General features: G+C 55.7%; 4 protein-coding genes across 12 annotated transcripts in view; 2 read left to right on the top strand and 2 right to left on the bottom strand.

Annotated features, from left to right (window-relative positions):
• The window catches only part of ATP4A (ATPase H+/K+ transporting subunit alpha), a 35,658-nt gene extending 33,942 nt beyond the window's left edge, over positions 1 to 1,716 (top strand). For all 4 annotated transcript variants that reach the window (XM_060288722.1, XM_060288723.1, XM_060288721.1 and 1 more), the window contains 4 exons: positions 244 to 377; positions 796 to 897; positions 986 to 1,077; positions 1,291 to 1,716. In XM_060288722.1, the coding sequence (XP_060144705.1) occupies positions 244 to 377; positions 796 to 897; positions 986 to 1,077; positions 1,291 to 1,319 (357 nt within the window). In that variant the 3' untranslated portion in view covers positions 1,320 to 1,716. The remainder of the gene's footprint in view (positions 1 to 243; positions 378 to 795; positions 898 to 985; positions 1,078 to 1,290) is intronic.
• Positions 1,717 to 4,620: 2,904 nt separating this feature from the next.
• TMEM147 (transmembrane protein 147) lies at positions 4,621 to 6,456 on the bottom strand. Its single transcript, XM_030874778.2, has 7 exons — positions 6,263 to 6,456; positions 6,113 to 6,182; positions 5,559 to 5,618; positions 5,337 to 5,473; positions 5,115 to 5,199; positions 4,903 to 5,024; positions 4,621 to 4,820 (listed from the first exon to the last, which is right to left on the bottom strand). Exons 1-7 carry the CDS (start codon positions 6,337 to 6,339, stop codon positions 4,697 to 4,699), a joined length of 675 nt encoding a protein of 224 aa, XP_030730638.1. The 5' UTR covers positions 6,340 to 6,456; the 3' UTR covers positions 4,621 to 4,696.
• A 43-nt stretch (positions 6,457 to 6,499) lies between these two features.
• SBSN (suprabasin) lies at positions 6,500 to 26,394 on the top strand. Of its 6 annotated transcripts, none has more exons than XM_060288836.1 (8): positions 6,500 to 6,662; positions 6,981 to 10,427; positions 13,717 to 13,873; positions 15,333 to 15,413; positions 20,569 to 22,249; positions 23,673 to 23,738; positions 23,847 to 23,891; positions 24,767 to 26,394. In XM_060288836.1, the coding sequence occupies exons 5-8, from the start codon at positions 21,215 to 21,217 to the stop codon at positions 24,788 to 24,790; spliced, it is 1,170 nt and encodes a 389-aa protein (XP_060144819.1). In that variant the 5' UTR covers positions 6,500 to 6,662; positions 6,981 to 10,427; positions 13,717 to 13,873; positions 15,333 to 15,413; positions 20,569 to 21,214; the 3' UTR covers positions 24,791 to 26,394. The 6 variants fall into 6 exon arrangements, with proteins under 6 accessions (XP_060144819.1, XP_060144820.1, XP_060144817.1 ...); XM_060288837.1 differs by having other exon boundaries at positions 6,981 to 7,861; positions 10,289 to 10,427; positions 13,717 to 15,413; XM_060288834.1 differs by having other exon boundaries at positions 13,717 to 15,413.
• On the bottom strand, positions 6,551 to 16,688 carry GAPDHS (glyceraldehyde-3-phosphate dehydrogenase, spermatogenic). The gene is given in 12 exon segments (XM_030874823.2): positions 6,551 to 6,885; positions 6,978 to 7,076; positions 8,326 to 8,487; positions 8,648 to 8,799; positions 9,089 to 9,170; positions 9,577 to 9,695; positions 9,776 to 9,846; positions 9,849 to 9,868; positions 12,708 to 12,815; positions 12,993 to 13,088; positions 13,828 to 13,945; positions 16,529 to 16,688. Coding segments are annotated over 12 exon segments (1,167 nt in total). The 5' UTR covers positions 16,596 to 16,688; the 3' UTR covers positions 6,551 to 6,812.
• Positions 26,395 to 26,846: the final 452 nt, after the last annotated feature.

Here is a 26,846-nt window from a genome sequence, read left to right on the forward strand (position 1 = left end):
TGGCCTGGCCTACCGCTTGCCCAGGCAGTGACGGCCAAGCTGCACTAGGCCAGGTTTCTAGGCCCCGCACTCTGGGGCCCTGAAAACGTGGCAGATCCTGCATCTCTCCTCTGCCCCCACCCCAGCCTCTGACGCAAGGAAAGGAGTATTTAGGGGTTCGTGGCCCTAGGCCCCGCAGGCCCGGCTGCCTGCAGAGGCTCTCCGCCTGGGTTCAGGCTGCTCGTGTTCTCTCCTGGCCCACAGACGTTCGGGCAGCGCCTGTACCAGCAGTACACCTGTTACACCGTGTTCTTCATCAGCATCGAGATGTGCCAGATTGCCGACGTCCTCATCCGAAAGACACGCCGCCTCTCTGCCTTCCAGCAGGGCTTCTTCAGGTGTCCCCAGCTGGCCCCAGCCCCGCCCCCACCCTGCCCTCCGAGCCCTGGTTGCAACTCCCAGCAGGTCCTGACCAGGGCTTACTGCAGCCAGCAAACCCCAGCACTGGATGTGCTGATGTGCCGGTGCAGGTGCTAACGTTCCTTATCAATAGCTGGCCAATAGCTCCCACCTCATGCCTCTCAACTGGCCCGTCTATGTTTCATCAGCTAACGGGGTGATGCTGACAGAGTTGGTGTCCACTGCTGGAGAGGCGCGGGCCATGCCAGTGTTCGATGTTTAGAACATCTCCCTGCTGCCGCTATCTGACCTCCTCTGACCCAGTACCCTGATTCCCATCTGGTCCCCAACTCCTCATGGCCTATCTTTGTCCTGTGTCTGCCAGTCTGAGCCTCTCCCATCCTGCCCCACCTGCAGGAACAGGATCCTGGTGATCGCCATCGTGTTCCAGGTCTGCATCGGCTGCTTCCTGTGCTACTGCCCCGGAATGCCCAACATCTTCAACTTCATGCCCATTCGGTGAGGGGGCTGTGAGCTGCATCGGGGTGGGCCTGCAGGACACAGACCTGGGGATAGCCTTGACCTTGCCATCTCGCCTGTGCCTCAGGTTCCAGTGGTGGCTGGTCCCCATGCCCTTTGGCCTCCTCATCTTCGTCTATGATGAGATCCGGAAACTTGGAGTTCGCTGCTGCCCAGGGAGTGAGTGTGGAGACTGGGGACCTGGGGATGGAGGGCTGAAACTTTCTCAGAGCAGCGGCCCTGACCTTTGATTTCCAGTACTTGACCTCCAAGCCCTTGACCCTCCATATCAAACCACCACTGAGCTATAACCTCTGAGCCCCTGGCTCCTCCCCACCCCAGCCCCGCCCCAAATCCCCCCAGCACTGAGTCTCCTTTCTCTCTCTCTCCCAGGCTGGTGGGACCAGGAACTCTACTATTAGAAGGACCGCTGTCTTCAAGTCATCCTCGAATCCACCACAGTAGGGGTGGGGGTGGGGGACACGTGGGACCCTCCGGACAGCCACCAAAACATCTGAGCAGTCAAGAGTCCCAGCCCCACCTGTGTCTGCTCTTGTGGCCCACGGCAACTCAACCTTGGGGAGACCCTCCCCACTCCCCTTCCCCATCCACCCTCCCGGAGGAGCAGTCCCTAGGCCCAGTCCTCTGAGCTGGCCTCAGGGAAGCCCCCTCCTGAATGGTGGGGGGACTTTGAAGGGGAGTGGGAACGAGCAGCTCCCGTGACGTGGCTCTGTCCTTAGGACTCCAGGCCAGCAAGAGGGCTGCTTGGGGGGTCTTCTTTAAAAACACACTCATGTCTGCATGATAGCAATAAACCAGCTCACGTCCACTGTGTTTTTATTCAGTGCTGGGCATCGTCTTATTAAGTGTTTTTTCATGAGCCCCTTTGATCTCCCACAGCCCTACAACTTAGGGGCTATTTGTTCCCGGCTGTATCTCCAGTTTCTAGAACACAGCCTGGCACATAGTAGGTACTCAGTAAACGCTGCTTCGGGGAGTGAATTCCCATCTCTTTGCCTAGGTTACAGCATTTCTAGGCGAGCTGGATGTGGCCACGGGCCCTCTCCAGAGAGGTGCCTTTAACCGCTCCACTAGCTGAACACCACCTCTGGGCTCTCCTTTCTCAGCACCCATTCTCCCTCTCTGGTCAGAATCCTTTCCACCTCAAGCATCCCCTCCCCCCTTCACAGGAGTTTCCTCTCTGATTCCACTTATGCCTTTGCAGCTGCAATGGGCACCCTATCACTGGTTAGTCCCAACCAACTCCTGGAGGCCACGTCACAGGTCCCCTCCTCACACCCCTCACCTGAAGTTAGCCCTCCAACTCCCCTGTTGGAGACTCCCCTGTCCACAGCACCCCCCCCACCTTTGCCACTGCTTTTCCCAGTCCCCTTTCTTGCCTCTCTTCCCCTTGCTTTGACGAGTCTCTCTGGCTGGACCACAGGCTTCTCCTTCCTCATCGGCACAGTGCCCCCTTCCCCACTGGCCTCAGTTCTGTCTGCAGTGGTGCCCACATCTGTCTCCAGCTTGCCTCCAGCGTGTTCGAGGGGACCCACACTGGCCTCTGCATCATCCTCCAGACCTGATCCCACCCACTGTCCCATCATCACAGCTCCTTCTCCCTGGGAAATGTAATGAGCCCTCGGGGAGCTTACAAACCCCAAACTTGGGTTACCCTGGGCTCCTTCACTCTTTCCTTTCTCACTGGTCATCTCCCTACTCCCCCCACCCCCACCCCACCTGGCCAAATAAGCTGGTCACCACCTGTCTACTCTGCTTCTAGCCACTCTCCTCCTACCCCTGCCGGCCCTGCCCTGGTCCAGGCCGGCCTTCTGCCTTGAGTCTCCCCATCCACCCAGCAGCCATGAGCTCTTCCTAAAGCCCAAACTGACTGTCCTTCGCCTGCCTAGAACTCTCCGTGGCTCCCCACTGCCCAGGCTCAGAGCCTTCTGTCATCTGGCCCCTGCTGACTTCTGCAGTCTCACAAGCCCCTGCCCCCCGAACTCATTCAACCAGCTCTTGCTTCACTGGAAAGGCCAGGCCCTCTCTGACTTCAAGGCCTTTACACGGGCCTTGATACCTGCTTTCTTCTCTGCTCCACTAACATCCTCTTGGTCTCAGCTCACACATCCTCTCCTCCAGGACAGACATAGCCCTCTTTTCCCATCACAGCCCTGATCACTGTAGTCTAGCGAATCAGGCCCACCAGTCCCACCAAGCTCCACCCATCACAGCCCTGATCCCTCTGGCCTGTGCTCCCTGATTGTCCCTGAGCCCCATGACAGCTGGGACTGTTTCACAGACAGGTGGCCACCAGTAAGGGGCCTGGATCAGAGTGCCTGCTCAGCAAATAGTTGTTTAACAGTCATTTCTGCAACCTTCACTGTCCCAATATGTGCAAAAGGCTACATGGGGCATAGGATGGCGGTCCGGGGAAAGCAATGCCACTGCATATACACCGACGTGGGCTGGGGGAGCGCCCCATCTACTCCCTTTTCATATCAAACTCAGGGTGACCTCTCACCTCCCCACCCAAGACCCCTGTGGACCCTGTCTTGACTAGGAGCGATGAGGAGGAGGTGGGGCTAGATGGTGGTTGCCCCATCTTAGGGTAAATGCTCCCTCTGAAAACACCAAGACTCACAGCAGAGCTGAACAGAGCTGTGCTTGGTGCCTTCCTAGGCCCAGGGTCAAATAACATTATCACAGGACCTGGACAGCCTCGTGGAGGGAGGGAGGGGGCACCTGCCCTATCCCATGCCCTGGGGGATCCCACTGGGAACACCAGGACTGGGGAGCACCTTCCCAGGTGGGCAGGACTTGCATCCAGGTGCAGCTTAAGCATGACATTCAAAGCCCTGCTTCTAATCCATCCGCCTCAGGGATGGGGAGAGAAAGGGGCAGGAAGCTGGCCCTACTAGACCAGGGAAGGGCTGGGATGAGAAGGGTGGCATTCAGGACAACATGCAAATTGGTGGGCTCAACAGCTCTACTACTGGGCTGCAGCTGTCTCTGTACTCCACCCTAAGAAGACTCAGGCCAGGATTTAATCTGAGGATCTCAGGATCACAAAATAGGCCCTCAAGGGCAAAACCAACAGTCAAGTCACTGGACTGTTCCTGCGCAAGGAGGAGCCCCAGATGGCTGTAAGCAGGGAAGGGTGAGCTAGTAAGACTGAGGTTTCAGAGATCCCCTTGGCTGCCATATAAAAGGTGGATGGGGGGAATTTCCTGGAGGCGGTCCAGTGGTTAGGACTCCACACTCCCATTGCCGAGGGCCTGGGTTCGATCCCTGGTCAGGGAACTAAAATCCCACAAGCTGCGTGGTGTGCCCAAAAAAAAAAAAAAAAAAAAAAAAAGTGGATGGGGTTTGGTTTGGGGGCTGGGAACCTAGGAGGTGACCAGCCGGGGAAGGGCCATGTGGGAGAGGGCCAGGTTAAGGCTGTGAGGAGAAGCCCCCAAGAACCATCTCTTGGATTCTAGCTCCCCTCTATCACCTGTTCCCTGAGGGCCCTGGTCTCTGCCACTGCTTAAAGACTGTCTGCTTCAAGCCCTCAGTCAACTTGCGGAAAACAGGAAGCAAAGGAACTGGTCCAGGAACACAGGACAGATGAGTGCTGGCTTGTCTCCCAGCTTGTCTACCTGGCTCCAAAACAAGGGCCTCTGGGACCCAGGAGAGCACACTGTTGGTAGATAGTTCCAGACAGAGAAACAGAGGCAGAAACAACTTTCCAAATACTGTTTACTTCACTGAAACCTGGAGACAGGGAAAAGGTACGTGAAAGTCTGGGCCACCAAGCCTAGGAGTGCACGTTGACAACAGCGACATACAGGGCCAGGGTGCTGAGGGCCAGCAGCCCCGTCACCACTGCTCGGGCCAGAAGTGCCGTCCAGCTGCCCAGGGAACACAGGTGGACGAAGGTCCTGTGGGGAAACATCGCAATGAAGAAGGGAGAAGAGATAATCCAACCCATTTGGGCCCATCCTCGAGCCCCACCCAGCTCACTCCATGACGAAGGCCTTGTAGACGCTAAGGAACATCAGCAGGAGGACTGCTGGCCGGAAAGTGTGGTACAGGTCGTAGCGTGTTATCATCCACACCTGGGCAGATGCGATGATGTAATGGACCTGAAGGGAAGCGGGAAGTCAGGGCCAGGCCTCAGGAGGAGCAGGGTCACCAGCAAAAAGGCGCGTGTGTGGGAAAGCAGGACTGCGTACCAGACTGATGTTGGAGTCAATGCTCATCTGGATGTACTTCCAGTCAAACTCAATGCCCCGAGCTCCAACCCAGAGAGGGATGCAGCTGAAGAAGGCAAAGGGAAGGATTCTCCAGTACCCAGACACCCTCAGCACCCAGAATCTGAGCCCCCACCCTCCGGCACCCCCCTGGAACCCAGGTGTCCCTTCTCAGGAATCTGGGCTCCAGGCTGCTGCACACACCGGGACATAATGAGCTCGGCGGTGGCCCAGCCCAGGGCAGCAACCATGATCTTGTATTCCCCCTTGCCGGCATTCCGGGACATGACAAGGTTTAGGCCTATCAGGTCTGCCACATCCACGCTGGCCTTCATGAACTCCTGTGGGTCAGGTTGAGGCTTGAGTAAGCACAGGTGCCAGGGGGCCCCACTCCTGCAATCCCTCCCCCTCCCTTGCCCCACTCACCCCAATGAAGTCATAGATGCCGCCTTCCCAGGTGGGAAAGAAAGTGGCCAGGAACAGCATCTGAGACCAGAAAACAGAGAGGTCACCTCAAGGTGAGGGAGACCAACCATGTGGGTTTAGTGGGAAGTTAGTGTGTTATGTGGAGGGCAGTACACTGGGGTTCTGGGGGCCCATGAGGAGAGGGACCACCAGATGGAGGCAAGAAGGCAGGAGCAGGGGAGGTTGAGGGCAGGGGCTTGGAAGTCTGGGTTCTGTGGTGATCACAAGGGATCAGGGTCAGGTCTGAAGGTGCTGGGGCTGGTTACCCACCAGGGCAGTGGTAGCAGTGCCGGTGGGACCTTGGGGGTTAGTTAGAGGCTCTTAGCAGTATCCAAACCCTTCTTAGTCATACAATTGAATGTTCTCAATGTTACTAAAAGTGCTATACAAAAGTTGCTTGCGGACCTCTCCTCGGGCTCCAGCCCATCCAAGCCCGGCTCCTCCCCGGGAGGTCTGGGCGGGGTGGGCGGGGTGGAGGGGGCGAAGCCCTCGCGCGGCACAGCCGGCGCCCTTACCTTGCACAGCTGCACGAAGAGGTAGGTGACCCCGGCCTGGACGCACTTCCAGAAGGCGTTGTACTCGGACCTGCGGGAGCGGGCGGTGAGGGGTCGGCCCGGCCTTAGCCCCCCTGCCCCGCGGCCGCCCCGCAGCTGCCCCGCACTCACAGGCCGCTGCACTTGTAGGTGATGAAGTAGGGGAAGTAGGCCAGGGCGAAGCAGTTTCCGAAGTGGAACAGCGTCATGGCGCCTGCCGCCCGGCTCGCCGGAGCGCACCTCTCTGCCTCGGCTGCCTGGCGCCCGAGCCCGGGCCTGGCGCCCACCGGCCTCTGCCGCGGCGCGCGCGGCCTTCTGGGAGCCGGAGTCCGCGGCGCGGTGCGCTAACGTCACCAGGCTCCGCCGCGGTGCCCGGGCGACACGCGGGAGGCCGAGCCGGTGCCTGCGCGATCCCGACCCCGCGGGAGCCGCTCTCGGGGTCAGGGCGCGGGGCCTACCGAGCGCGTGCGGGGTGGGCCTGGATCCCGGACCCGACCCCGCTGTGACCGGCGCAGAGACACGGGGCGCAGCTGTGAGCCCTCAGGGTTTTTATTTCACCGTTGGCCCAGCGGCGCGGGCCCCTCGCGCGGGACGCCCTCTTTCTCCCGGGGGGTCGAGGGCGGGGACGGGAGAGACGGGTACCGGCCGGGAGCACTGGGAAACTGAGGCGGGCCAGCCTGCTTCACTTGTCTCGGCTGAACATGTAGCGGAGGAGGTCCACCACTCGGTGACTGTAGCCATATTCGTTGTCGTACCTGGGGAGGGAGGGATGGAGGGGATTCAGGGGATCCCTCCCGACCACCCCCAGCCTCCCTTCACGTTCTCTGACCCCTTTCTTCCCCCTTACCAGGAAATGAGCTTCACGAAGTTGTCGTTGAGCGTGATGCCACCCTTAGCATCAAAGATAGACAAATGAGTATCGCCAACAAAGTCCGTGGACACGACCCGGCCATCAGTATTTCAAAGATAAGCGTGGGTCGTAGAGCAGGGACCTCCAGGAGCTCAGGCTCGTGGGCACACTGTCATCCATTCATCTACAGTATCTGATGGAGCCGCCCTCTGTCCAGCTGCTGGGGACAGGGTATGAGGAAGACAAATGGGGGCTATTCAGGTAGGGGACTGGCCAAAGGATACAGACTGAAAACAGCCTCTGAGGCTGCACCAACAGACATCTCTTCCGGGGAAAAATGCACGTGGAATGTGGCAGCGAGAGGCCCTCCCTGCGGGGAGGCAGTGAGTCTGGCTCTGGACGATTAGGAGGATCTGGTCAACTCCAGCCCTCAGCAGGGTCTCAGGTGGAAAGAACTGCAGCACAAAGGCCCTGGGGGTTTGGCCCTAGCATGGTGGAAGGCCACAGGAAGGTTTTCAGCTCTGGGGGTGATGTGATCTGATTTCTTTAAGAGATCCTGGCAGCTGTGTGAGGGTGGACCTTCAGGAGCTAAAGCAGGGAGACAGCACCAAGGTGGACGGACAGAACTGGCAGTACTGGGAGCAAAGAGATGTGATACCCATTCCTCACAGGGAAGGCATCTGGCTGTGGCCGGCCCCGAGCAAGTGTTGAGAAATGGGAGCCCTTGTCTTGTTCGCTAAGCATATATCGAGCACCTGCTATGTGCCAGGCCCTGGGAAGATGGCTGGAGCTATGGAAGTGAAAAACGAGGCCCAAAGTCTCTGCTGTCTTGGAGTGTACATGCTAGCAAGGCCCACAGTGGCTGTGAAATGACACTTCAGGTAAGGAAAAGGGCCACAAAAAGAACATCTCTCTGAGATGAGAGGTTGAAGTAGCGACTTGGAGAAGGTGAGGACAGACTATGTGGCCACCTGAGGGAAAAGCTTTCCAGACCAAAGGGGCAGCAAGTGCAAAGACTGAGGTAGGGGAGAGCTGACCTTCCCAGCCTCTGAGGTAGGGGAGAGCTGACCTTCCCAGCCTCTGAGGTAGGGGAGAGCTGACCTTCCCAGCCTCTGAGGTAGGGGAGAGCTGACCTTCCCAGCCTCTGAGGTAGGGGAGAGCTGACCTTCCCAGCCTCTGAGGTAGGGGAGAGCTGACCTTCCCAGCCTCTGAGGTAGGGGAGAGCTGACCTTCCCAGCCCTGCAGTTCCTGTCTTGATACGCTGCAAAAAGCTCCTTGGCAAGTGGAAAATCACGTTCCCTTCCCAGAGGCCTCTTCCCAGGGTCCCTTCTGCTCAGCCCCTACCTCATCCTCAGTGTAGGCAAGGATGCCGGCCATGGGCCCCTTGGCTTCTGCTTTTATGGCCTCCTCGATGCCTGAGGACAGGGTAGGCTGGGCCAGGCGGCAGGTCAGGTCCACAGCAGACACGACTGGGGTTGGCACTCGGAACGCCATTCCAGTCAGCTTCCTGGAGAATCCCACATCGGGGGCGGGAGTCAGAACCCAGGGACTTCATCATTTCCCCCTTGTCTCTGCTTTCCGCTCAGGAGACACCTCAAGGATTGGGGGCTAGTCCAGTCCTCCTGGGTTGCACCCCCCACCCTTGTTGCAGCTTCATGCCCTCATACCCTTGGAGGTCTTGGATGACTTTGCCCACAGCCTTGGCAGCCCCTGTGGGGGCCGGGATGATGTTCTGGTGGGCACCCCGTCCGTCTCGCCAGGCCTTCTCCGATGGCCCGTCCACTGTCTTCTGGGTGGCAGTGTAGGAATGGACTGTGGTCTTGGGGAAGAAGAGGGCTGAGGTGAGGCCTTTTTGCCCCCAAGCTCCCACACTGCTTTTTCCCAGGCCCAGGGTGGTGACCCAGGGGTGGAGGCTGGCAGGGCCTCCACCACCGTCACAGGAGGGGCACATGCAGGCAGGGTCCAGAGTTTAAAAGGCTTCACCACTGGTGGGCTTCTCGTCCCCAAGCCAGTCTCTCCCTGTTAACCCCACACGCTAAGCAAGTATGGGAGGAAGAGGTACAGTTTCCCAGCCGTGCCTCCTGCCTCAGCCCCTCTCCGCACCTCACCATCAGCCCTGCCACAATCCCAAATCACTCATGGATGACCTTGGCGAGGGGGGCCAGGCAGTTGGTGGTGCAGGATGCATTGCTGAAATGGCCTGGGTGTGCAAGGCACTGTGAGGTGAGTCGCAGAGCCACCCTTCCACCCTTACCTCCTTTCAGGGTTTGCACCCAGGCTTGGTTTTGTGAAAAGTCAGGCTGGGGATGAGGGAGCATTGGGGATGCCGTCAGACCGAACGAGGCACCAGAGGTGCAGCTGGGGGAAGCTCCCCAAGCACGTTCTCCAGAAGTCGTGCAGTTCTAACAGATGGTTTTAGGGTAACATTAACAAGATGGCTGTTAAGACTTTGGGGAGGAGAAGTGCATTGATGTGAAAAGAGCACCAGGGGCCGAGTGGGAGTGGGAGTGGGAGTGGGGAGGGCGAGTCGGATTCCTCCCCACCGCAGGCTGGCTTGTCCTCCAGGCACACACTTCAGAATGTTGCTGCCCATTGCCTGACAATTTTCACGGAGCCGGGGTTATAGTCCTTTTCGTTCACCCCCATGACAAACATGGGTGCCTCTGGAGAGGGCGCGCAGATGACCGCACGCAGGGCACCTGCCTCAATGTGGGCCTAGGGAAGGCTCACAGGTGTCATGAGGTGCTTCAAGTGCCACACCCCCTGGGCGGCCCTGGGCACCTGTCCCGACTTACTGTAGTTTCCTCTAAGGACAGGTGCACGCCTGTGGCCTCCACCACCACAAAGGGGCTCCCGACAGACTTCTGGGGATTTCTTTGGGCTGCTTGCTGTGGAGGGGCGGTAGCACCGTGAGTCAGTCTCTCGCCTTCATAGTCCGTGGCCTTCACCATTTGAAAGGCTGACCAGACACCTTCCTGCCTGGCCGTCTGTTCCCCTCACCCCACACACCCCTAGCTGCCCCAGATGGGTCCGACCCTGCTGGCCTTTCCTCTCATCGCTAACCCCCCGAGTGGGCCACTTTTCTTGACTGTACCTGCTATGCCTGGGTACAAGCCGCCACCTCCCCAACTCAGGCCGCAAGCCCGCCTGGGGGACCATCTAGACTACTCCCAGCCAGGTCAGGCCCTTACTACATATGCTGCCCAGGATGTAGACCCCAGGAGGGTGAGGCCTGCCCTACTGCTTCTGGCTTCAGTCCTGGCAGCTTCATCACAGCCCTCCTAGCCCTTCTTCTCTTGACTCCTCAGCTCCTGCAACAGGGATCCTGCTGCCAGAGGCCAGGCAAGTCCCTGAAAACACACAGCACATCCAGAGAGCAGCTCCCAGGGGTCTGAAGCCTTGAGGCGGCCCTGGGGCTAGCAGCGGCTAGTGGTTTATATTGGAAAGGTAAAGGAGATTTTCTGTTTCTTGTTTTATCAACATACATTTTCCACTCGATATCAAACATTCGTGTGTGAAATATATTAAACATCTACTATTGCTGTTTTCTACTTGGCTTTAGCAAGCAAACAATACGTGGGTAAACTCTATACGAATCTTTTCCCTCAGCTTTTATCACAACTGCAGTATTTGCTTTTGTGATTGTTAGTGTCTGTCTCATCTTCTAGAGCACTCCATGGCAGCAAGGCTGGGTCTGCTCCCTCCAGAGGGGTTCAGTCAATGTTTGTGTGTGGTTTCTTTTTATTAGCCATTCTACACATGTTTACTGAACACCTGCCGTGTGCCTATGTGCTGAGTGCTTTACCTGTATTGAACTCCTTTAACCCTGATGACCTGAGGTAAGTACTGTTATTACTGGCATTTTTCAGAAGAGCCAGGACAGAACTGAAAAGAGTAGGGGCAGAGCTGCCTGGGAGCACAGGCAGGCTGGCCCTAGGGATGAATGAATGAGCAGCTTCCTCTCTTCTCCCTGGGCCACCACACATGGTTCTTCATGCTCCCTGGTCAAATGTCAGGTCACACTGCATCATCTGACCCAAGTAGCTGTTCTCTGATGCCCCCCTCATTTCCTGCCTTCCAAGCTGGGGGAAGGGCACTTCAACAAATTCCTTTGTAGCAGTTGTTGAGCGGGCATGGGGCAGAGACTCGGTGCCCCTGGAGACCCCAGCCCCTTCCCCTAGGCTGTCATGGGCACTGCCCTCCTGCCCAGGGGCTTCTTTTGAGGATTCTGTTCATTCTTCAAGGAAGTACTGAGTCTGCCCCGGGCCAGGGCCTGCGCCTGCGGGTGCCAGAGCAGCAGGGGTGCCACAGGCTGACAGGGCCCTCCTTGCCAGGAGGCTGCGTGAGCCCTTCCTGGTGCTCCTCACACGCCTCTGGCCGTGCTCCCTGCTGTGGCTGTGGTGGGTATGCTGAGGAAACAGGCTTGGGGAAGTTCATTGCCTTGCCCAGGGTCACCCAAGTGGAAAGGGTGGAGCGGGGCAAAGTACACACACAAGCAACGCAGCTCGTGCTGACGGCCTGGAGGATACCCGAGGATATCCGCAATGGCGCAATGGAGAGCAGTGGGGAAGGGGGAAGACGCGCTGCAGTCGCCAGGGAAGGTGGCACCTGAGCGGGGCACACAGTGAGGGGGCGGCTGTGTGGGGACGGGGCAGCGCTGGGAAAATACCCCAGGTGGCAGCAACGATGGCGCCCAGGCTGAGGAAGGAAAGGACCCAGTGTGTCTGAGTAATGACTGCTCTGCTGGAATTTGGAATTGTTTTTGCTGTCATGATTTCAAATTTGGGTCAAGCAGCTTCTCCCATTCTCACTGACTCTCCAGTCCCCACCTCCACCCACCCCTGACCACCTGACCACAAATAAACAGTGGGGCTGAGAGTGGACCTGCTGGGAGGAGTGCTGGGAAGGCTGCAGATCTTGCCTGGGGCTGGAGAGAGCTCACGAGTGTGCGTGTGCAAGCGTGTGTAAAATTGGAAATTGGAGGCAGCCACAGGGCCGGCAGTGGCTGATAATTTACATTAGAAAGATAAAGTAGGTTTACTGTTTCCCATTTTTATTTTTTTTGGTATTTTGAAAATGTATTTGAAGCTTATTAAACATCCAGTGTTATTGCTTTTGACTTACAGATTCTAAACATATCGTTCAGTGAAGGAGTATTTGTATCAGTGAGAGCTATGTGAAGTGGGTTTTAAGAAGAGCTGCTGGTGCAGGGTCCCGGGAGGTTGGTGGCCAGTGTCGCTGAGGTGACAAGGGAAGGCTGGGGAGCAGGGCATATAGTTGGTGGGAGGCCCCATCAGCAGCTGGGATTTTATTTGTGGGGTGATGGGAAGCCACTGGAGGGTTTAAGTGGGGGCGTAATCAGGTCCAGTTGATGTTTTGAAAAGGTCTCTGTGGCTCCTATGTAGGAACTGAGTGGGAGCAGTTGGCTAGATGGTGATGCCATTTCCTGGGAAGGGAGATGAATAGATTTGAGGGTTGAAGGATAATCAAGAGTTGAGTTTTAGACAGGTTGAGCGGATATGCCTGAGAGAAAACACGCACATGTGCGTTAAATAAAAAAGTATTTTGAGTACAGTGGGCCCCCTCTCCAAACCAGTACCCAGAGGCGTGTGCACACACAATTTGGGGGGTTATGAACCCCATGTGAGAGTCTGGAATCCCCTTCTAGTCACCTCTACATCCCCTGCATTAGTATATTGCAGGCTTGCATAAGACAGCCGCCCTTACCGCTGGAAGACGCTGATTTCATTGTTACCGACGGCCAGCCGTCCATTCCTGTATTCCACGCTCCCCTTGTATTGGCCGTGGGTGGAGTCATACTTAAACATGTACACCTGCAGGAGACAGAATGGCTCCTAGTCTTGGGCTGGACGGGGAGCGAGCATTGCCAGGGAGTCCTCACTTCAGTGACGGTTCCACATGGCAGCTGAGCGCCTTCCACAGAGCTCCCCTGAACCCCTTCCCCACCCTGGTCCCACTCTCCCCGGTCCTGCCCTTTGTCTGCTGCCCATCATGTATTCTGGGTCGATGAACGGATCGTTCACTGCTACCGCCTTAACACCCTTCTCCATGCAGGCACGCTGCACCAGGCGACCAGTGCGTCCAAATCTGTCCAGGAACGAAAGCTGAGGGGGTTGCCTCAGAATCCTCAACCAGCACGCAGAGGAGGGGATGAGGGGGAAGGGGGTGACAGAGGAGAGTCCCACTCAAGGGGACTGGGTGGGGAAAAAGGCAGCCGTCCCTGTGTGGGCCAGTGTCTTGCCCAGATGACCTCACCAGCCTGTTCACTGCTTTCTGTGCTTCCTCTGACCATCTGTCCTCTACCCCTATTCCCAACCTTGTAGCTGGGTGGATCTTGTAGAACTTCGGGGCAGATTATATCTCTTGACCTGAAAACCTCCACCACTCTCTAACAGTAAAGCCAGGTCCAGACTCCTTACCACGGTCCGCCAGGCCCCTGCCAGCTTTCCGCTGCCCTCCCTCTTCTCCCTTGCTTGTGCCACACCAGCCATGCTGAAATCCTGCCCGTCCTTATTACACTGAGCTGCCACCTACGCCCCACAGCCATTGCTTGCTGCACAGTTGTCACTCAGGCCTTACTCCAGTGTCACCTCCCAGAGGCCTTCCCTGAGTTCCCCGGCCTAACACTGCCCTCTTCAGTCTTACTGTACTTCCCACCGGAATGTGAGCTCTCTGAAGGTGGAGCCCTGTTTACCTTATCCCTGTGTTTTTCCAGGATGGGCAGAATGAAAGCATTGCTGAGACATGAAGAAATGCTCCAGTTAGTAACTGAGGAGAGGCCGGGCCCTAAAGCTTCAGGAATGGCTCAAGGGCCGGGGCGACTCACCCATTGATGCCAACAGTCAGCTCCCGAACCACAGAAACCTTCTTAGGTGCAGGAGGTGGAGGTGGTGGGACTTGCTCTTTGACTGGCTGGGGCTCCGGAGGGGGTGGTGCTCTGGTCACTGTTGGGAGTGGGGGAGGGGCAGTGAGCCGCACCATCACTGCGACAGAATGAGCCATCTTTGCCACCCAGAACCTGCTGCTGGCTCCTGGCCCTGAGTGGCCAACCATATAGCCCAGTGTTTCCTAAACCGACCTGATCAACAGAATGAGCAGGGGGTGGGCTTGTTTTAAAATATCCATGCCAGGGCCTCTTCCCTGGAGATTCTAACTCAGTGGGTATATATTTTTAACAATTGCTTGGGGGTGATAGTCTCTGTGCCTCAGTTTCCTCCTCTGTAAAATGGAGATGATAATAGTACTTCTCTCAGAGGGTCACTGTGAGGATTAAATGAGTGATACATGTAGTGCTTATGATAGAGTCTAGGAAACATTCCATGTACGTTAATATTTCAAAGATCATTTCCCAAACTTGCCTGATAATTGATCTAGTCCAGTGGTCCCCAAACTGTTCTGGTAAGAATCACCGGGAGGCTGATTCCTAGGGAAATCTGACTGTAGGTTTGCACTGAGGCCTAGGGATCCTGTTTCCAACAAGGTGATGCTTACCCTCAGAGAAGTTTAGGAAACACAGGTCTCTTGTAACATATGAAACAAATGGAAACCCATGTCAGCTTCTGCCTCTCCGGACACACAGATCTACACCCATGCTGCACTGGGAGCACCTGTGCTTGAAGCTATGCCACCTGAGCTACAGGTGAGGGCTTCAGGTAGGGAGGAGAAGCGTGGAGACAGCAGTCAGGGGCCTAGCTGGTAGAGGGTTTCAAGCCGGGGGTCAGGCCTTGATGTCAGCTCTGGCTCAGCCACCTGCCAGCTGAGTTGTTTTGAGCAAGTTAATGAAACTCTGGCCTGTTTCTTGATGTCACATCTGACCCTCCACCTGGGGGCTACTGTAAGGACTCAGTGAGATCTCAAGGCCCAGGAGGTGCTGATTTTAATAGAGGGGAGAAAGTCTGACATGAAGTGTATTCGTGAGGAAAGGGAGAGGGAAGGGATTGGAGAGAGCCTGGAGGATGAAGGTAGGAGTTGCGCTTGGCACCAGAATCAAAGGCACCTTGGAGGGGGTGGGGTTAGGAGCTGGGGGTCAGCCGACCTGTCTCTCTCCCTGGTCTCTCCAGGCTGCCACAGGCCTTGTGGCGTGAGGCTGGGCTGTGCGTGTTTCCAGTAGCACTACAAGTTCATAAAGGTATTAGTCAGTGTTTACTGGTGGTTATTGGTGACCTTAAGAATGTTTGTATCCCTGGGGGTTCTGTTTCTGCTCTCATGAAAAGGGGAGATTTGTCCATATGGGTGAAGAGTGGGGATCTGAGCCCACTCAGTGACCTTTGAAAGCCCAGGTGGTCCTTCTCTCACAACTTCCCCCAGCCTTCCCTTCTCCCTTTGCTCCAGGGTGGGGTACATGGGCTGGAGGAGAGCTGCTGCGCTGGGAAGGAAGAGCCCGGAGGAGCTTCAGTGATGAAGCATCAGCCGGTAGGTGAAACACTGGATCGGGTGTGCTCTCTACCAATTACAACGTCGCTCCCATTTCCCGGGTGCCGCCAAGGGCTAGGTGCGGTGCTGAGCTCTCCACATGCATCAGTTCACTGAGTCCTGTGAGGTATGTGCTATATACCCACTTTACAGTGGGGAAACCGAGGCCCGAGATCACTGAGCGAGTGATAAGCAGGGAGAGTTTTCAAGGCCCACAGCTGTTAACCTGCCTGCTGCTGCGTCTAGCAGGGTCTCCAGGACCCTGGAGCCCCGCCCAAACCCCGCCCCGCGTCGGCCGCGCCCACCCCTGCGTTGCTGAGGCCGCCGACTGCCTCGCCCGAGGCCAGGCAGGCGGCCGGGAGCGAATGGGGTGGCCCTCCGGAAGGCCTGGATTCGTCTGGCTGGAGCGTGGAGCGTGTGCGCGCACCTCTGGCCGGGGGAGGTAGGGCGAGCAGGGACTCCGAGTCCCAACTCCACTATTCCCGTGCTGAGACCCAGAAACGTGCTTTGTGTCCTCTTACATCTGGTGGCCGCTCTGTAAAATGGGGACACTAAACACTGAACTCAAAGGTGGTTGTGAGGCTTCACAGAGCGCACACCTGTAAAGTGCTCGGCACCTGGCGGGCTCAAGTGTCCTCGCTTTGTGCGATCCAGGGAGGACAAAGTCCACCTATCCCCAAGCGGCTCTTTCGCAGCAGCGTCAATTTTATGTGAAACCTCGCTCGCCCAGTTACTTCAACAACCAGCGGCTGTCCTAGAGGTGTCCCCTTGTAAACCCGGCTCCGGCCTCCCTCCTGGCCCCTGTTTCTACCCTTCCACCGCGCTATTGGTGCAAAACCCAACCTGGGGGCGGGAGTCTTCGTCCCCTCCACCATCGCCGTAGAAACCACTTTGCCGGCAAACCCGGTGGTGAGGAGGGTGGGGCTGGAGGGAGCAGGGGCAGCGGCTCCGGATGGAAGAGCCCCGGCAGGCAAGGCCACCCCACGCATCTCCTGCCCGGCTCCCGGTGGACACTATTGGTGCGCCGCTCGCCGTCAGGTACTCAGACCCGGCTACAGGAGCTCCCCGACCGCCCTTTCCTCCCCTCCCCGGGGTCACTCCGCCGCCTCCCTCACCTGGGCAAGGCTGTCGCGGGAGCTGGACAACGGTGACATTGGTGAGGGTGACGTCGCGTTTCGACATGGCCTCCTAAGGTTTCATGGCCCAGCCAGCTGCCTCGGCACCCGCCGCGATGTTACTGCGAGACGGGGGCTCGGGAGCTGGAGGAGCTGGAGCGTCTTTCCGTGACGTCACAGTCCAGTGACGTCACAAGAGGAGGCGGCGCGAAGGCCCCCTCCCAGTTGAGACCTGTGGCCGTGTACCACCGTTCCAAGCCCACCCCTGGCGTCTAGAATGGAATCCAACATTTTACACTGGTCTTCAAAGCCCTTGCTCTGCTGTCTTCTTTCTTCTTTCTTCTCCTTGGGCACACCGGCTCCATGCCGGTCTGGACCCTCTTCTGGAATTACCCTAGCTATTTCTTTGTGCCTGGAAGTCCTACCCAGGTCTTCCCTTGGCTGCCTCTTGGTTTCCCTCAGGTGCCGCCCTTTGAGAGGCCCTCCTAACTCCACATCTAAAGTTCTCTCCTTTCTCAGTCGCTATCTGCCATCAACCCCACTCCCTCCGTCTGCCCGTCGTCCGGGAAGCCTTGTCTGACTTCCCATCCTGGGTTAAATATTGCAATGTGCATAACTGCTCTAGGGTTACACTCTTTACTTTCCACGCAGCATATGTCTCTCTAAAAATCATCCAGTTTATTCGTTAGCTTGCCAATTTTATTTGCCCACTAAAGAGTGCTTGTCTGCCTCCCTCACTATTTTTTTTTAGAAAATCAGTTTTTGTTTTTTAATTAATTATTTTAATTTATTCATTTTAATTTATTTTTGGCTGCATTGGGTCTTCGTTGCTGCGCATGGGCTTTCTCCAGTTGCATCGAGCAGGGGCTACTCATTCTGGTGGCTTGTTGCAGAGCACAGGCTCTAAGCACGTGGGCTTCAGTAGTTGTGGTGCACGGGCTCAGTTGCTCCGTGGCACGTGGGATCTTCCTGGACCAGGGCTCAAACCCATGTACCCTGCACTGGCAGGCAGATTCTTAACCACTGCACCACCAGGGAAGCCCATGCCTTCCTCACTTTTATACCTGTTGACTAGAAGAATGTTTGGCACTTGAAAGGTACTCCCTCAATAACTAGTACCAGAATGAATGAATAAATGTCACCTCCTGAGGTTTCTTCTTCTTTTTTTTTTTTCGGTACGCGGGCCTCTCACTGTTGTGGCCTCTCCCGTTGCGGAGCACAGGCTCCGGACGCGCAGGCTCAGCGGCCATGGCTTACGGGCCCAGCCGCTCTGCGGCATGTGGGATCTTCCCGGACCGGGGCACAAACCCGTGTGCCCTGCATCGGCAGGCGGACTCTCAACCACTGCGCCACCAGGGAAGCCCCTGAGGTTTCTTCTGGTCTCCAATCTTAGAGCAACCCCCGAGTCCTATCCTCTCACAGCACTCTGTTCTTTTCCTTATGGTTTTTCATGTAGTTTTCCATGATCAAGTTACTGACTTACTTGTTCATTGTCTCCCTGTTGGGCCCACTCTTTTCTGTTTTGTTCACCACTGGTCCTCCAGCTCCTAGAACTGTGCCTGACACAAAGCAGGCTTTCAGTAAACATTAGCGGAAGAACAAATAGACAGACGGCTCCCATCCCCCAAAGCATAGGAGGTGGGGGCTTGCTTGCGTATCTGTGACACACAGGCAGGCACCTTCCCCTGCAGGGCCAGTTGGCACACAGCTGTGACCAAGATTTAGGGGCTGTGGGATTTAGGCCAGGAAGGAGTCATCATTCCAGAGAGAGGTGTGGAAGCAAGAAGGGGCAGAATGACATAACCTCTTCTTTCGCCAGACCTCCATGAGAACTGAGTTTGCTAAGCACCTGCCATGGCACAGAGTAAGGGTGAAGCGCTCCTGCTTGGATGGCCCGGGAAAGGTGGAACTAAAAATGAATTGAGTGTACAGCGGGGGAGATTTCAATGAACCAAGACCGAAAAAAACAGAACAAAGGGGGACAAATTTAACATGTATAATCAAGATGGGGGAAAAGCGTACACAAATAAAACCCGGACTGAAAAGGGACCAATCTGGTACGGCTTTACAAGAATAGATATGAAAAGCTAGATGCAATTAAAATTGTCTTAGAAAATATGAGAGATCAAAACTGGTACAAAAAGAAATGGCAAATCTGAGTAGGCCAATAACAAGAGTTAAGATGTATCTTCCCAAAGGCTGATTCAGATCCCGATGATTTTATGGGCAAGATTTGCTGAAGCACGGGGAAGAAATATTTGCCGTTCTGCAGGACCTGCTGCAGAGCCGAAGCAGAGCTGGGAAGCCAAGTAGCAGCTCCTGTGCTGAGAGGCTGTGGGTAGGGCACGCGCTCTGAGGCCCTGTGGAGCGGCAAGCACACCGTGTATGAGCACATCGCATATTGTGTGCTTTGTGGGCGCTGCGGTAGCTCAGCTACTGAAACCTCCTCTATTCGCTCTAGGAAACAGCACAGCCACGTTACTAAAACCAGCAGAGAAAGGACAACTCCGGGCTAATCTCATGTACGGAGATAGATGCCAAGGTCCTGAATCAAATAGTGGCAAATGGGAATGAGGCACTGAGGAGAGGGACGGAGGCTGACAGAAGATGGTAGGGTGGGGCGGAGAGAGAGGTGGAAAAGAGACATGGAGTACGTTTCGAAGGAAAAATCCCACCTCTCAATCTCGGGGCGGATTAGAATTCTGAAGCTCACCCTTCCCTACCCAGCAATCTCCTGGCATGGGAAACTCCCTCATTCAGGTGCTGGACAAGGGCAGGAAAGTCACACCTAAGGTTGCCCAGAGATTTGACTTTGTCCCTGGACCGTGAAACTGGGAACAGATTTGGCGAGCTCAAGCTTGGAGAGGTGGCACAGTTAGTCACCCTCTGTAGACAGAACCTAGAGATGGCAGAAGCTTCTGGGTCTCTGGGTCTGGGAGGTGGTTCTGGGTGGAGCCAAGTGTCCAGGATCTAGGATGGAACCTTGGGTCCTCCAAGGGGAGTGGGCCTTGTCACCCTTGTTTGAGCAAAGTCTGAAAGCATGTGCAGCTTCTCGTCACACCTGGGCACCCACACATATAACTCTGCTGACCCCACTTGCTCACACCCTACACATTCCTTTGTGCCTGGCCTTTCCACCAGCGATCCCACCACCACCCCCTCTCCCAGGCTCTCCTCTTGGCACCCAAACCAAATATCTTTTACCCCTGCACCCAACTGTACCCACCCACTGGCCCCTATCCTTCTGGTCTCAGGCTCCCTCTGAACTAGCTCGACAGACCTACCAACGACAGACCTACCAACCACCCCCTGCCCTTCCCTCTGATGTCCCTCTCCACACCTAGGCCACACTCTCAGCTGCTTCCCTCTCCAACCCTTGCCAATATGTCAACACTTGAGGCTTCAGCTGGGACTTAGGAGGCCTCAGGGGGAGGAGGGCAGGAGGGATGAGCTCCTGGCCCTCAGCCCAGCTTCTGGCTGACAGTCTTCTGCTGCCCTGGGTCCTCAGCCCCTCCCCACGACTGCCTCAACTGGCTTTTCAGGAGACACTGCGTCCTGCCCCTGCTCATGGCAGTCAGCCCCCTGCCCTTGCCCAAGGGCTGGGAGGTAGGACAAGAATGTGATCCTGGCTCCAAAACCTGCAACCCTCAACAAGGGACCTTGTGCTGCTCTGGGGATACAGGCAACCTTCCCTCCAGCACCCTCTGAGGCTCAGGCTCAGGCCTGGACTTTCTTCCCCTGGCATCTTCTAATCCATCCATTTGTTCAAATGTTTACTGAACCCCAGGCAATGTTCTTGAAGCTGGGGACGTGACAATGATCAATACAGACAAAGGCCCTCTGGAAGTTTACTATCTGATAGGTGAGACAGACAATAAAATAATTTCAGATCGTGGTAGGAGCTATAAAAACTAAAGGATGATATTACAGAGTATAGCTGTGGGACGGCCAGGGAAGGGTCTTTTTGGGAAGGTGACATTTGAGCCAAGAAGAGAGTGAGGAGGAAACCACCTTGTGAAGATCTGACTTCTGCATTCCAGGCAGAGACAACAGCAAGTGCAAAGGCCATGAGGCAGGAATGAGCTTGGTGTGTTTGAGGACCAGGGAGAAGACCCGTGAGGCCGGAGCATAAGAAGTGTGGGTGTTGGGGGTCAACAAGGACAACAAACAACAAGAACAAGGTCTGATGATTCCCTCAACTCCCCGGGGTTGCTCCCCACCCCCTGACTGTGCCTCCCACCCTTCCAAAATCTTGCTGCTGGGGAAACTGGATCCTTAGGTCCCCGGAGAGGAGTGAAGATGCTGAAGAACCAGGCCTGGGTCCCAGGGATGGAGGGTGCCTGAAGGTGCAGTTGGGAGAAAGGAGGCCTGGACAGTGGGTGAGGAATAGAAAGGGGAAGTGATTGGAAGGGCAGACATCTGGGCTCCGGGGTGGAGGACCTGAGCTGGGCAAGGAGCAAAGATGCCATGTGAGTCTTCTCCATTTATGACTCACCTACTCTTCCTCCTCCTCTTCATTGCTCAACCCCAAATCTCCCTGGGAATTACCTCACTGACTGGAGATCAAGTCAGTGCCTCACAGGGTAATTGAGTCATGAGGGGTGGAGCAGAGGAAAGGAAGCAGAGGATAAATAGTAGCTTTGCCTCCCTGGCCCCTCTCTGCATCCTCCCCACTTCCCCAACAATATGCATCTTGCCAGTTTGCTCAGCTCCTGCTTCCTCTTGCTGCTGCTGGGACCTTTGCCTGGATGGGCGGCCGGTGCTGACCCCGTTAAGAAGGTCACTGAAGGGATCAGCAAAGGGCTGAGCAATACAGAGAGAGAGGTGGGCAAGGCCCTGGAAGGCATCAATAATGGAATCCCTCAAGCTGGAAGGGAGAAAGATTTTAGTGGACTCAACAGTGTGGGGAGCCAGGCCGGTAAGGAGCTGGACAAGGGCGTCCAGGGGCTCAACCACAACTTGGACAAGGTAACCCATGGAATCAACAATGTCGCCGGACAAGCAGGAAAGGGAGCAGAGAAGTTTGTCCCTGGGGTCAACAGTGCTACTGGACAGGTTGAGAAGGAGGCAAACAAAGTGATTCAGGGGGTCCACGATGGGGTCAACCAGGCAGGAAATGAGGCAAGTAGGTTTGGCCAGGGGGTCCACCATGCTGGGAAAGAGGGAGAAAAAATAGTCCAGGGGGTCCATCATGGAGGTAATCATAATGGAGAGGAGGTGGGACAGTTTGGTCAGGGGGTCAGCCACGCTGCAGGGCAGGCTGGGAAAGAGGGAGAAAAAATAGTCCAAGGGGGGCATCATGGAGTTAATCAGGCTGGAAAGGAGGTGGGAAAGTTTGGTCAGGGGGTCAGCCACGCTGCAGGGCAGGCTGGGAAAGAGGGAGAAAAAATAGTCCAAGAGGGGCATCATGGAGTTAATCAGGCTGGAAAGGAGGTGGGAAAGTTTGGTCAGGGGGTCAGCCACGCTGCAGGGCAGGCTGGGAAAGAGGGAGAAAAAATAGTCCAAGAGGGGCATCATGGAGTTAATCAGGCTGGAAAGGAGGTGGGAAAGTTTGGTCAGGGGGTCAGCCACGCTGCTGGTCAGGCTGGAAAGGAAGTGGAGAAACTTGGCCAAGGTGTCCCCCACGCTGCTGGTGAGGCCGGGAAGGAGGAGGACGGGTTGCATCAGACGGTTCATGATGGGACCAACCAAGCCGGCAAGGAAGCCAACCAGCTGCTGAATGTAGGTGAACAGGGGTGGGGAAATGGGGAGAAGGCTGTTGGGGAGGGAGAGGTTAAACCCTTGGGACATTTGGGGCGCCCAGGTCCCTATCATTTGGTGAAAGAAGCTTGGGCAGCTCTGTAACCGTGTCCTCCTTCTCCCTTACAAAGGAGCTGGTGGTCAGCTGGTCAGAAGGATTAAACCATCTTATCTGCAAAGCCCTGTATCAGAGAATGGGAATGGGACCCAGCCCCACCTTCAGGGGCTGCCTCCTAGTTAAGGAGATCTAAAGGGAGGGACGTGAAGCCTCTCCTGGGGAACAGGAAGCAGTGACTGAGGCCAAGGTCTATCACGGTGCGAAGAGAATGAGTGTTGAGAAAAGCCAGAGCATCCGCTGGAGCTTGAGGAATAGCTTTGGGAGAAAAGCCCTGTTCTGTTTAATGTTCATAACAAGCCTGTGAGGTAGGCGGGCTGAGGACTCCCTGATTCTCAGGTAAGGAAACAGAGGCTCAGCGAGGCTTAAGGGATTTGCCAAGGTCATGTGGCTAGCACACAGCTCTGGAGAATCACAAGTCGGAGTTCCTTCTCTTCCTCCCCACCGCCCCACCAGAGGAGGCCTTCTGGAGGATGTCTGATCCCCACTTACATAGGGGGAATAGATACCGGAGCCCAGGAGAGGCAAGCAGAAGCACGCACAGCGTAACAGGCTCCAAGGAGGAACAGGAGAAGGCTGACTCCCGCCTGCCCCAGGTCCCCACTCCCCAGTCTCCACGAGGACTCTTTGGGACACCGTCTTGAGGACTGGCCCACGCCTCAAAGCCCATAGCTACAGGGGCTACCAGCCACGGAACCAGAGAGGCGTGGGGTGGGGAGGAAGAAACTATGTAGAAAGTGTGCAGGGTGAAGGAGGGGCTCTGAGTTAGATGCCAGGATTCACCAAATAGAGACCGAGAGAGGGCTGTTTGTTTGGGGATTTGAGGCCGGCAGCAGCAGTGCAGCAGGGGAGACACTGCTGAGTGGGGAGAGGATTAAGGACAGGGATCCCCGAGTTAGGGATCAGGTTAGCGTGTGTGTAGAAGGGGGAGCTTTGAAGTCAGGGCTGGGGTTATACTATGGTCCTGGTATTTGTGTGGCTTCTCTGGGTTCCCTTTCCAGTTGGGCCCCTTCTCAGTGACTGAGAACATCTCATTAACTGAAAGAAAAGGGAATTGAGGGAAGACTAAGCAGTAGGGGCAGACGTTCTTCCTGGCTTCTCCTCCCATCTCTCACAGAATTCCCACAGCAACATGGGTTTCCTTTCTGGACAGTGAGGGGCAGGGGGTTAGCCTATGCCTTCTGCCCCAGCCCCGGTCGCCCTAGGGGAAGCTGGCCATTGGGGAAAAGGAACTTGGGAGACCCTTAGGGTCTGGGGGGCGTGTAATGACAGCCTGGGCTTCATCCACAGGGCAGTCCTCAAGGCAGATTCACTCACCAGAACGGAGGGGCTGCAACCACAACCTTAACATCTGGAGTAAGTCTCGCGAGCACAGGGTGGGTGGGGGGCGGTGGCGTGGAGGCTCTCCTAGGAGGGCTGGTGCGACAGGTGCTGGGGACTAACCTTCTCGTCCTTGAATTTCAGGCTTTGGTCAACAAGCCCTTCATTGACCTTTCAGTTCTGTGGAAGGTGAGTGCCCACGTGGTTTCTACTTCCTACTTGGGACATGCTCTTACATCCTCTTCCTGTTGCCTGTTCCCTGACAATTGCACTGTGGACAGACACTCAGCCTCTGCAGACACCATCCAACCCATTTTCCAGCTCTGGTTTTCCTTTCCTCACTGCTCTTTGCCCTTCACATCCTGCTTTCATCTTTCGGGCGCTTTCCGTTCCCACTGAGGCACAAAAGTCCTGTGTACATCTCGGAGCCAGAAAGGGAGGGGCTGCTGAAACCCTCCCCTCTGTGTGCCTGTCCCCTCTCCGCGGCATCTCCCGTCAGACTCCCTCCCTGTTCTGTGCATCCCTCCGCTGCTCTGTCCCTGCTGCCTTGTGGCAACGTGCTGGGTGGCGGGAACCTGTAGCTCTGTCCTCTCCCTGGTTGACAGCAACCTACCTGCCCCGCCAGCCCAGGAGAAAGGTTCCTGTGGGATGCTGGTCCTCCCTCTGGGCCCAAAGGAAAGTCCTAGCTCTTCTCTTTGCATTTAGTACATTCAGATGCCTGAGCCTGGGGCAAAAGGGTGAGGGTGTGTAACAGCCCTAAGACTTGCCAGGAACCCAAAGGCACACCCTTGTTTGTTCCCGGGTTGTGGAGGTGGCAGGGGATCCTCTCAGGCAAAACACACAAGGCTTCTCTGTCCCTACAGAGGCCCCTGGCACCTCTGCCTGGGAGGACCGTCTCCCTATTCTTCCTGAATCTAGGTGCCGCCTTCCGTATGTTCTTCCCCAGAACATAAGCAATTCCGGAGCTAGAGTAGTCAGTCTCCCTCCCATCTCTCTAGGGTGCATGAGGGTAGAGTTCTTGCGACTGTGTGCCCTGCATCCACCCCCTCTCTCCTCTCTTCCAGAGCCTCACCAACATCATTCTCTAAACTGACGAACTGGCCTTGTTGAACAGACTGACATTCCTGTTGTCATATCAGCTGAAATGACCCGAAGGAACCGGGGGGAAGTAGGAGGATAGATTTCTGGAGTCCCTTAAGGGGCTGTACTGAGATTTGTGGATAATACAACACACTGTACTCTCATCATGGTTCACTGTGCTCCCTCAGGAGGGATTCGTGGAGGGGAGGCTTGTCTTTTCTCCTCTTGCTTCTTCACCGGAGACGCTGGGGGGTCTGATGCACAGGATGGGTTGATCTGGAGATTTCAGGCTGATCCGATGGAAGAGGGCCATCACAGGGATGAGCCATGCTTCACTAGTGCAAAATTCATGCTCAGCACGGGGAGGAAATTCGTGCAGGGGAAGCCCCTCCAGGCCAGTAGCGGGGGAGAAGCACCAGGGAAAAAGTGGCAGGAACCTTGGTGAAGCCCAAGGGGGTAGCATCCTCATTCGGGAGTGTGGCACCAAAGGGATATCAATGGTCACTTGTGTGTATTGCGCAATCAGGGCATGCGAGGCTCCCTGCGCTTTGCCTGCATGACCTCACTGAATCCTCCCAGCCACCCAGTTAGGTAAGAGGTGCTGCTATTGCCCCATGTTATAGAAAATCCCATGGAGGCTCACGCAAGTTAAGAAACGTGACTACGGACACACAATAAGTGGAGGGAGAAACAGCCTAAGAGCTACCGAGGACATTCTGAAAACGAAGAGGTCTCTCTCCTGTTTAGTATCAGTAAGGAGGAGACTCAGTGAATAGGAGAGAGGAAAGAGGTACCTGTGGGAGATCCTCTCTTGGGGACGAGGGCCAAAGGCTCAGGGGGGAAGCCACTCTGATGACAGGAGGCCTCTTTACAAGGACAGGAATAGGGACATGGAAGGCCCGGCTCAAAGCCCGGACCAGTAATGATAGCAACCACTACATCCTGAGCACTTCGTAGCTTCCAGGTACTGTGTGAAAGGCTGTTCCTACTCTGTAACCATTTAAGCCTCCCACAACCCAAAGGCAGAAGTTCCCTTATGATCCCCATTGTATGGATGAGGAAACTAAGGCTCAGAGGGGCCAGGGCACTTGCCGGGGGCAACCCAGGAGAAAGCAGCAGGCCTGTCTATTGCCAGAACCTGACCTTGCACGGTCACCTGTAACGTCTCTAGAACACTTGCCAAGCACGGGCCTGAGCGCTGAGAGACCTACATTCCAGTCAGAACCGTGCGCCTGTAGGCCGCATCCTTCCCCTCCAGGTGCCACCATTTCCTCCCATGTAAAGGGGGGTGGGTGTCTGCAGGAGAGGACTGCAAACATGGCTTCCAGCTCCAAAATTCCATCAACCGTGGGACCAGAAATAAGAGACAGTGTTCTTGCCCTTTGGGGAATTTACAGGCTTCGTGGGGAGATGAGGTGTATAAACAGAACATGAAAACAAATACAAAGCGATGCATCACTAAGGACTAAATGACACAGCAGGGAGGGGAGGGGCCTGACGTGCACAGTAAAGGTGGTGCTCCTGGCGCTTTATGTTCTCCTTGTTTTTCCTTATCTGTAGAATACCACCATTTTTTTTTAAGTTTTATTTTAATTTATTTTTTACTTTTTTTTTTTTTCTTTTTGGCTGCGCTGTGTGGCTTGCGGGGTCTTAGTTCCCTGACCAGGGATTGAACCCGTGCCCCCTGCAGTGGAAGCGCTGAGTCCTAACCACTGGACCGCCAGGGAAGTCCCCAGATTACCACCATTTTAATCACATGTGTTGCTTCTCTCCCCTGGCAATATTTTCCTGCAAAGATGAAAGAATTTTATAGTGGCTACCTGCATACCCGCCACTTAGATTCCGCCCCTAGCACATGACTACGCTTGCTTTATCGCGCTTCCACTCATCACACACCTAGCCATCTAGCCACGTACCGATACATTTTGGATGTATTTCCTAGTAAATCGCAGACCTTTGTTTCATGCATTTCAAGAAGCAGAAGGGTTCATTCCTACCACACATTTCCTGAAGGTCTACTCTGTGCTGGACATCTTTGCACCTGGACTGGAGGAGTCCCTTCCG

Source organism: Globicephala melas, chromosome 19 (assembly GCF_963455315.2).
Source record: "Globicephala melas chromosome 19, mGloMel1.2, whole genome shotgun sequence".
NCBI classification, from domain to species: Eukaryota; Metazoa; Chordata; class Mammalia; order Artiodactyla; family Delphinidae; genus Globicephala; species Globicephala melas.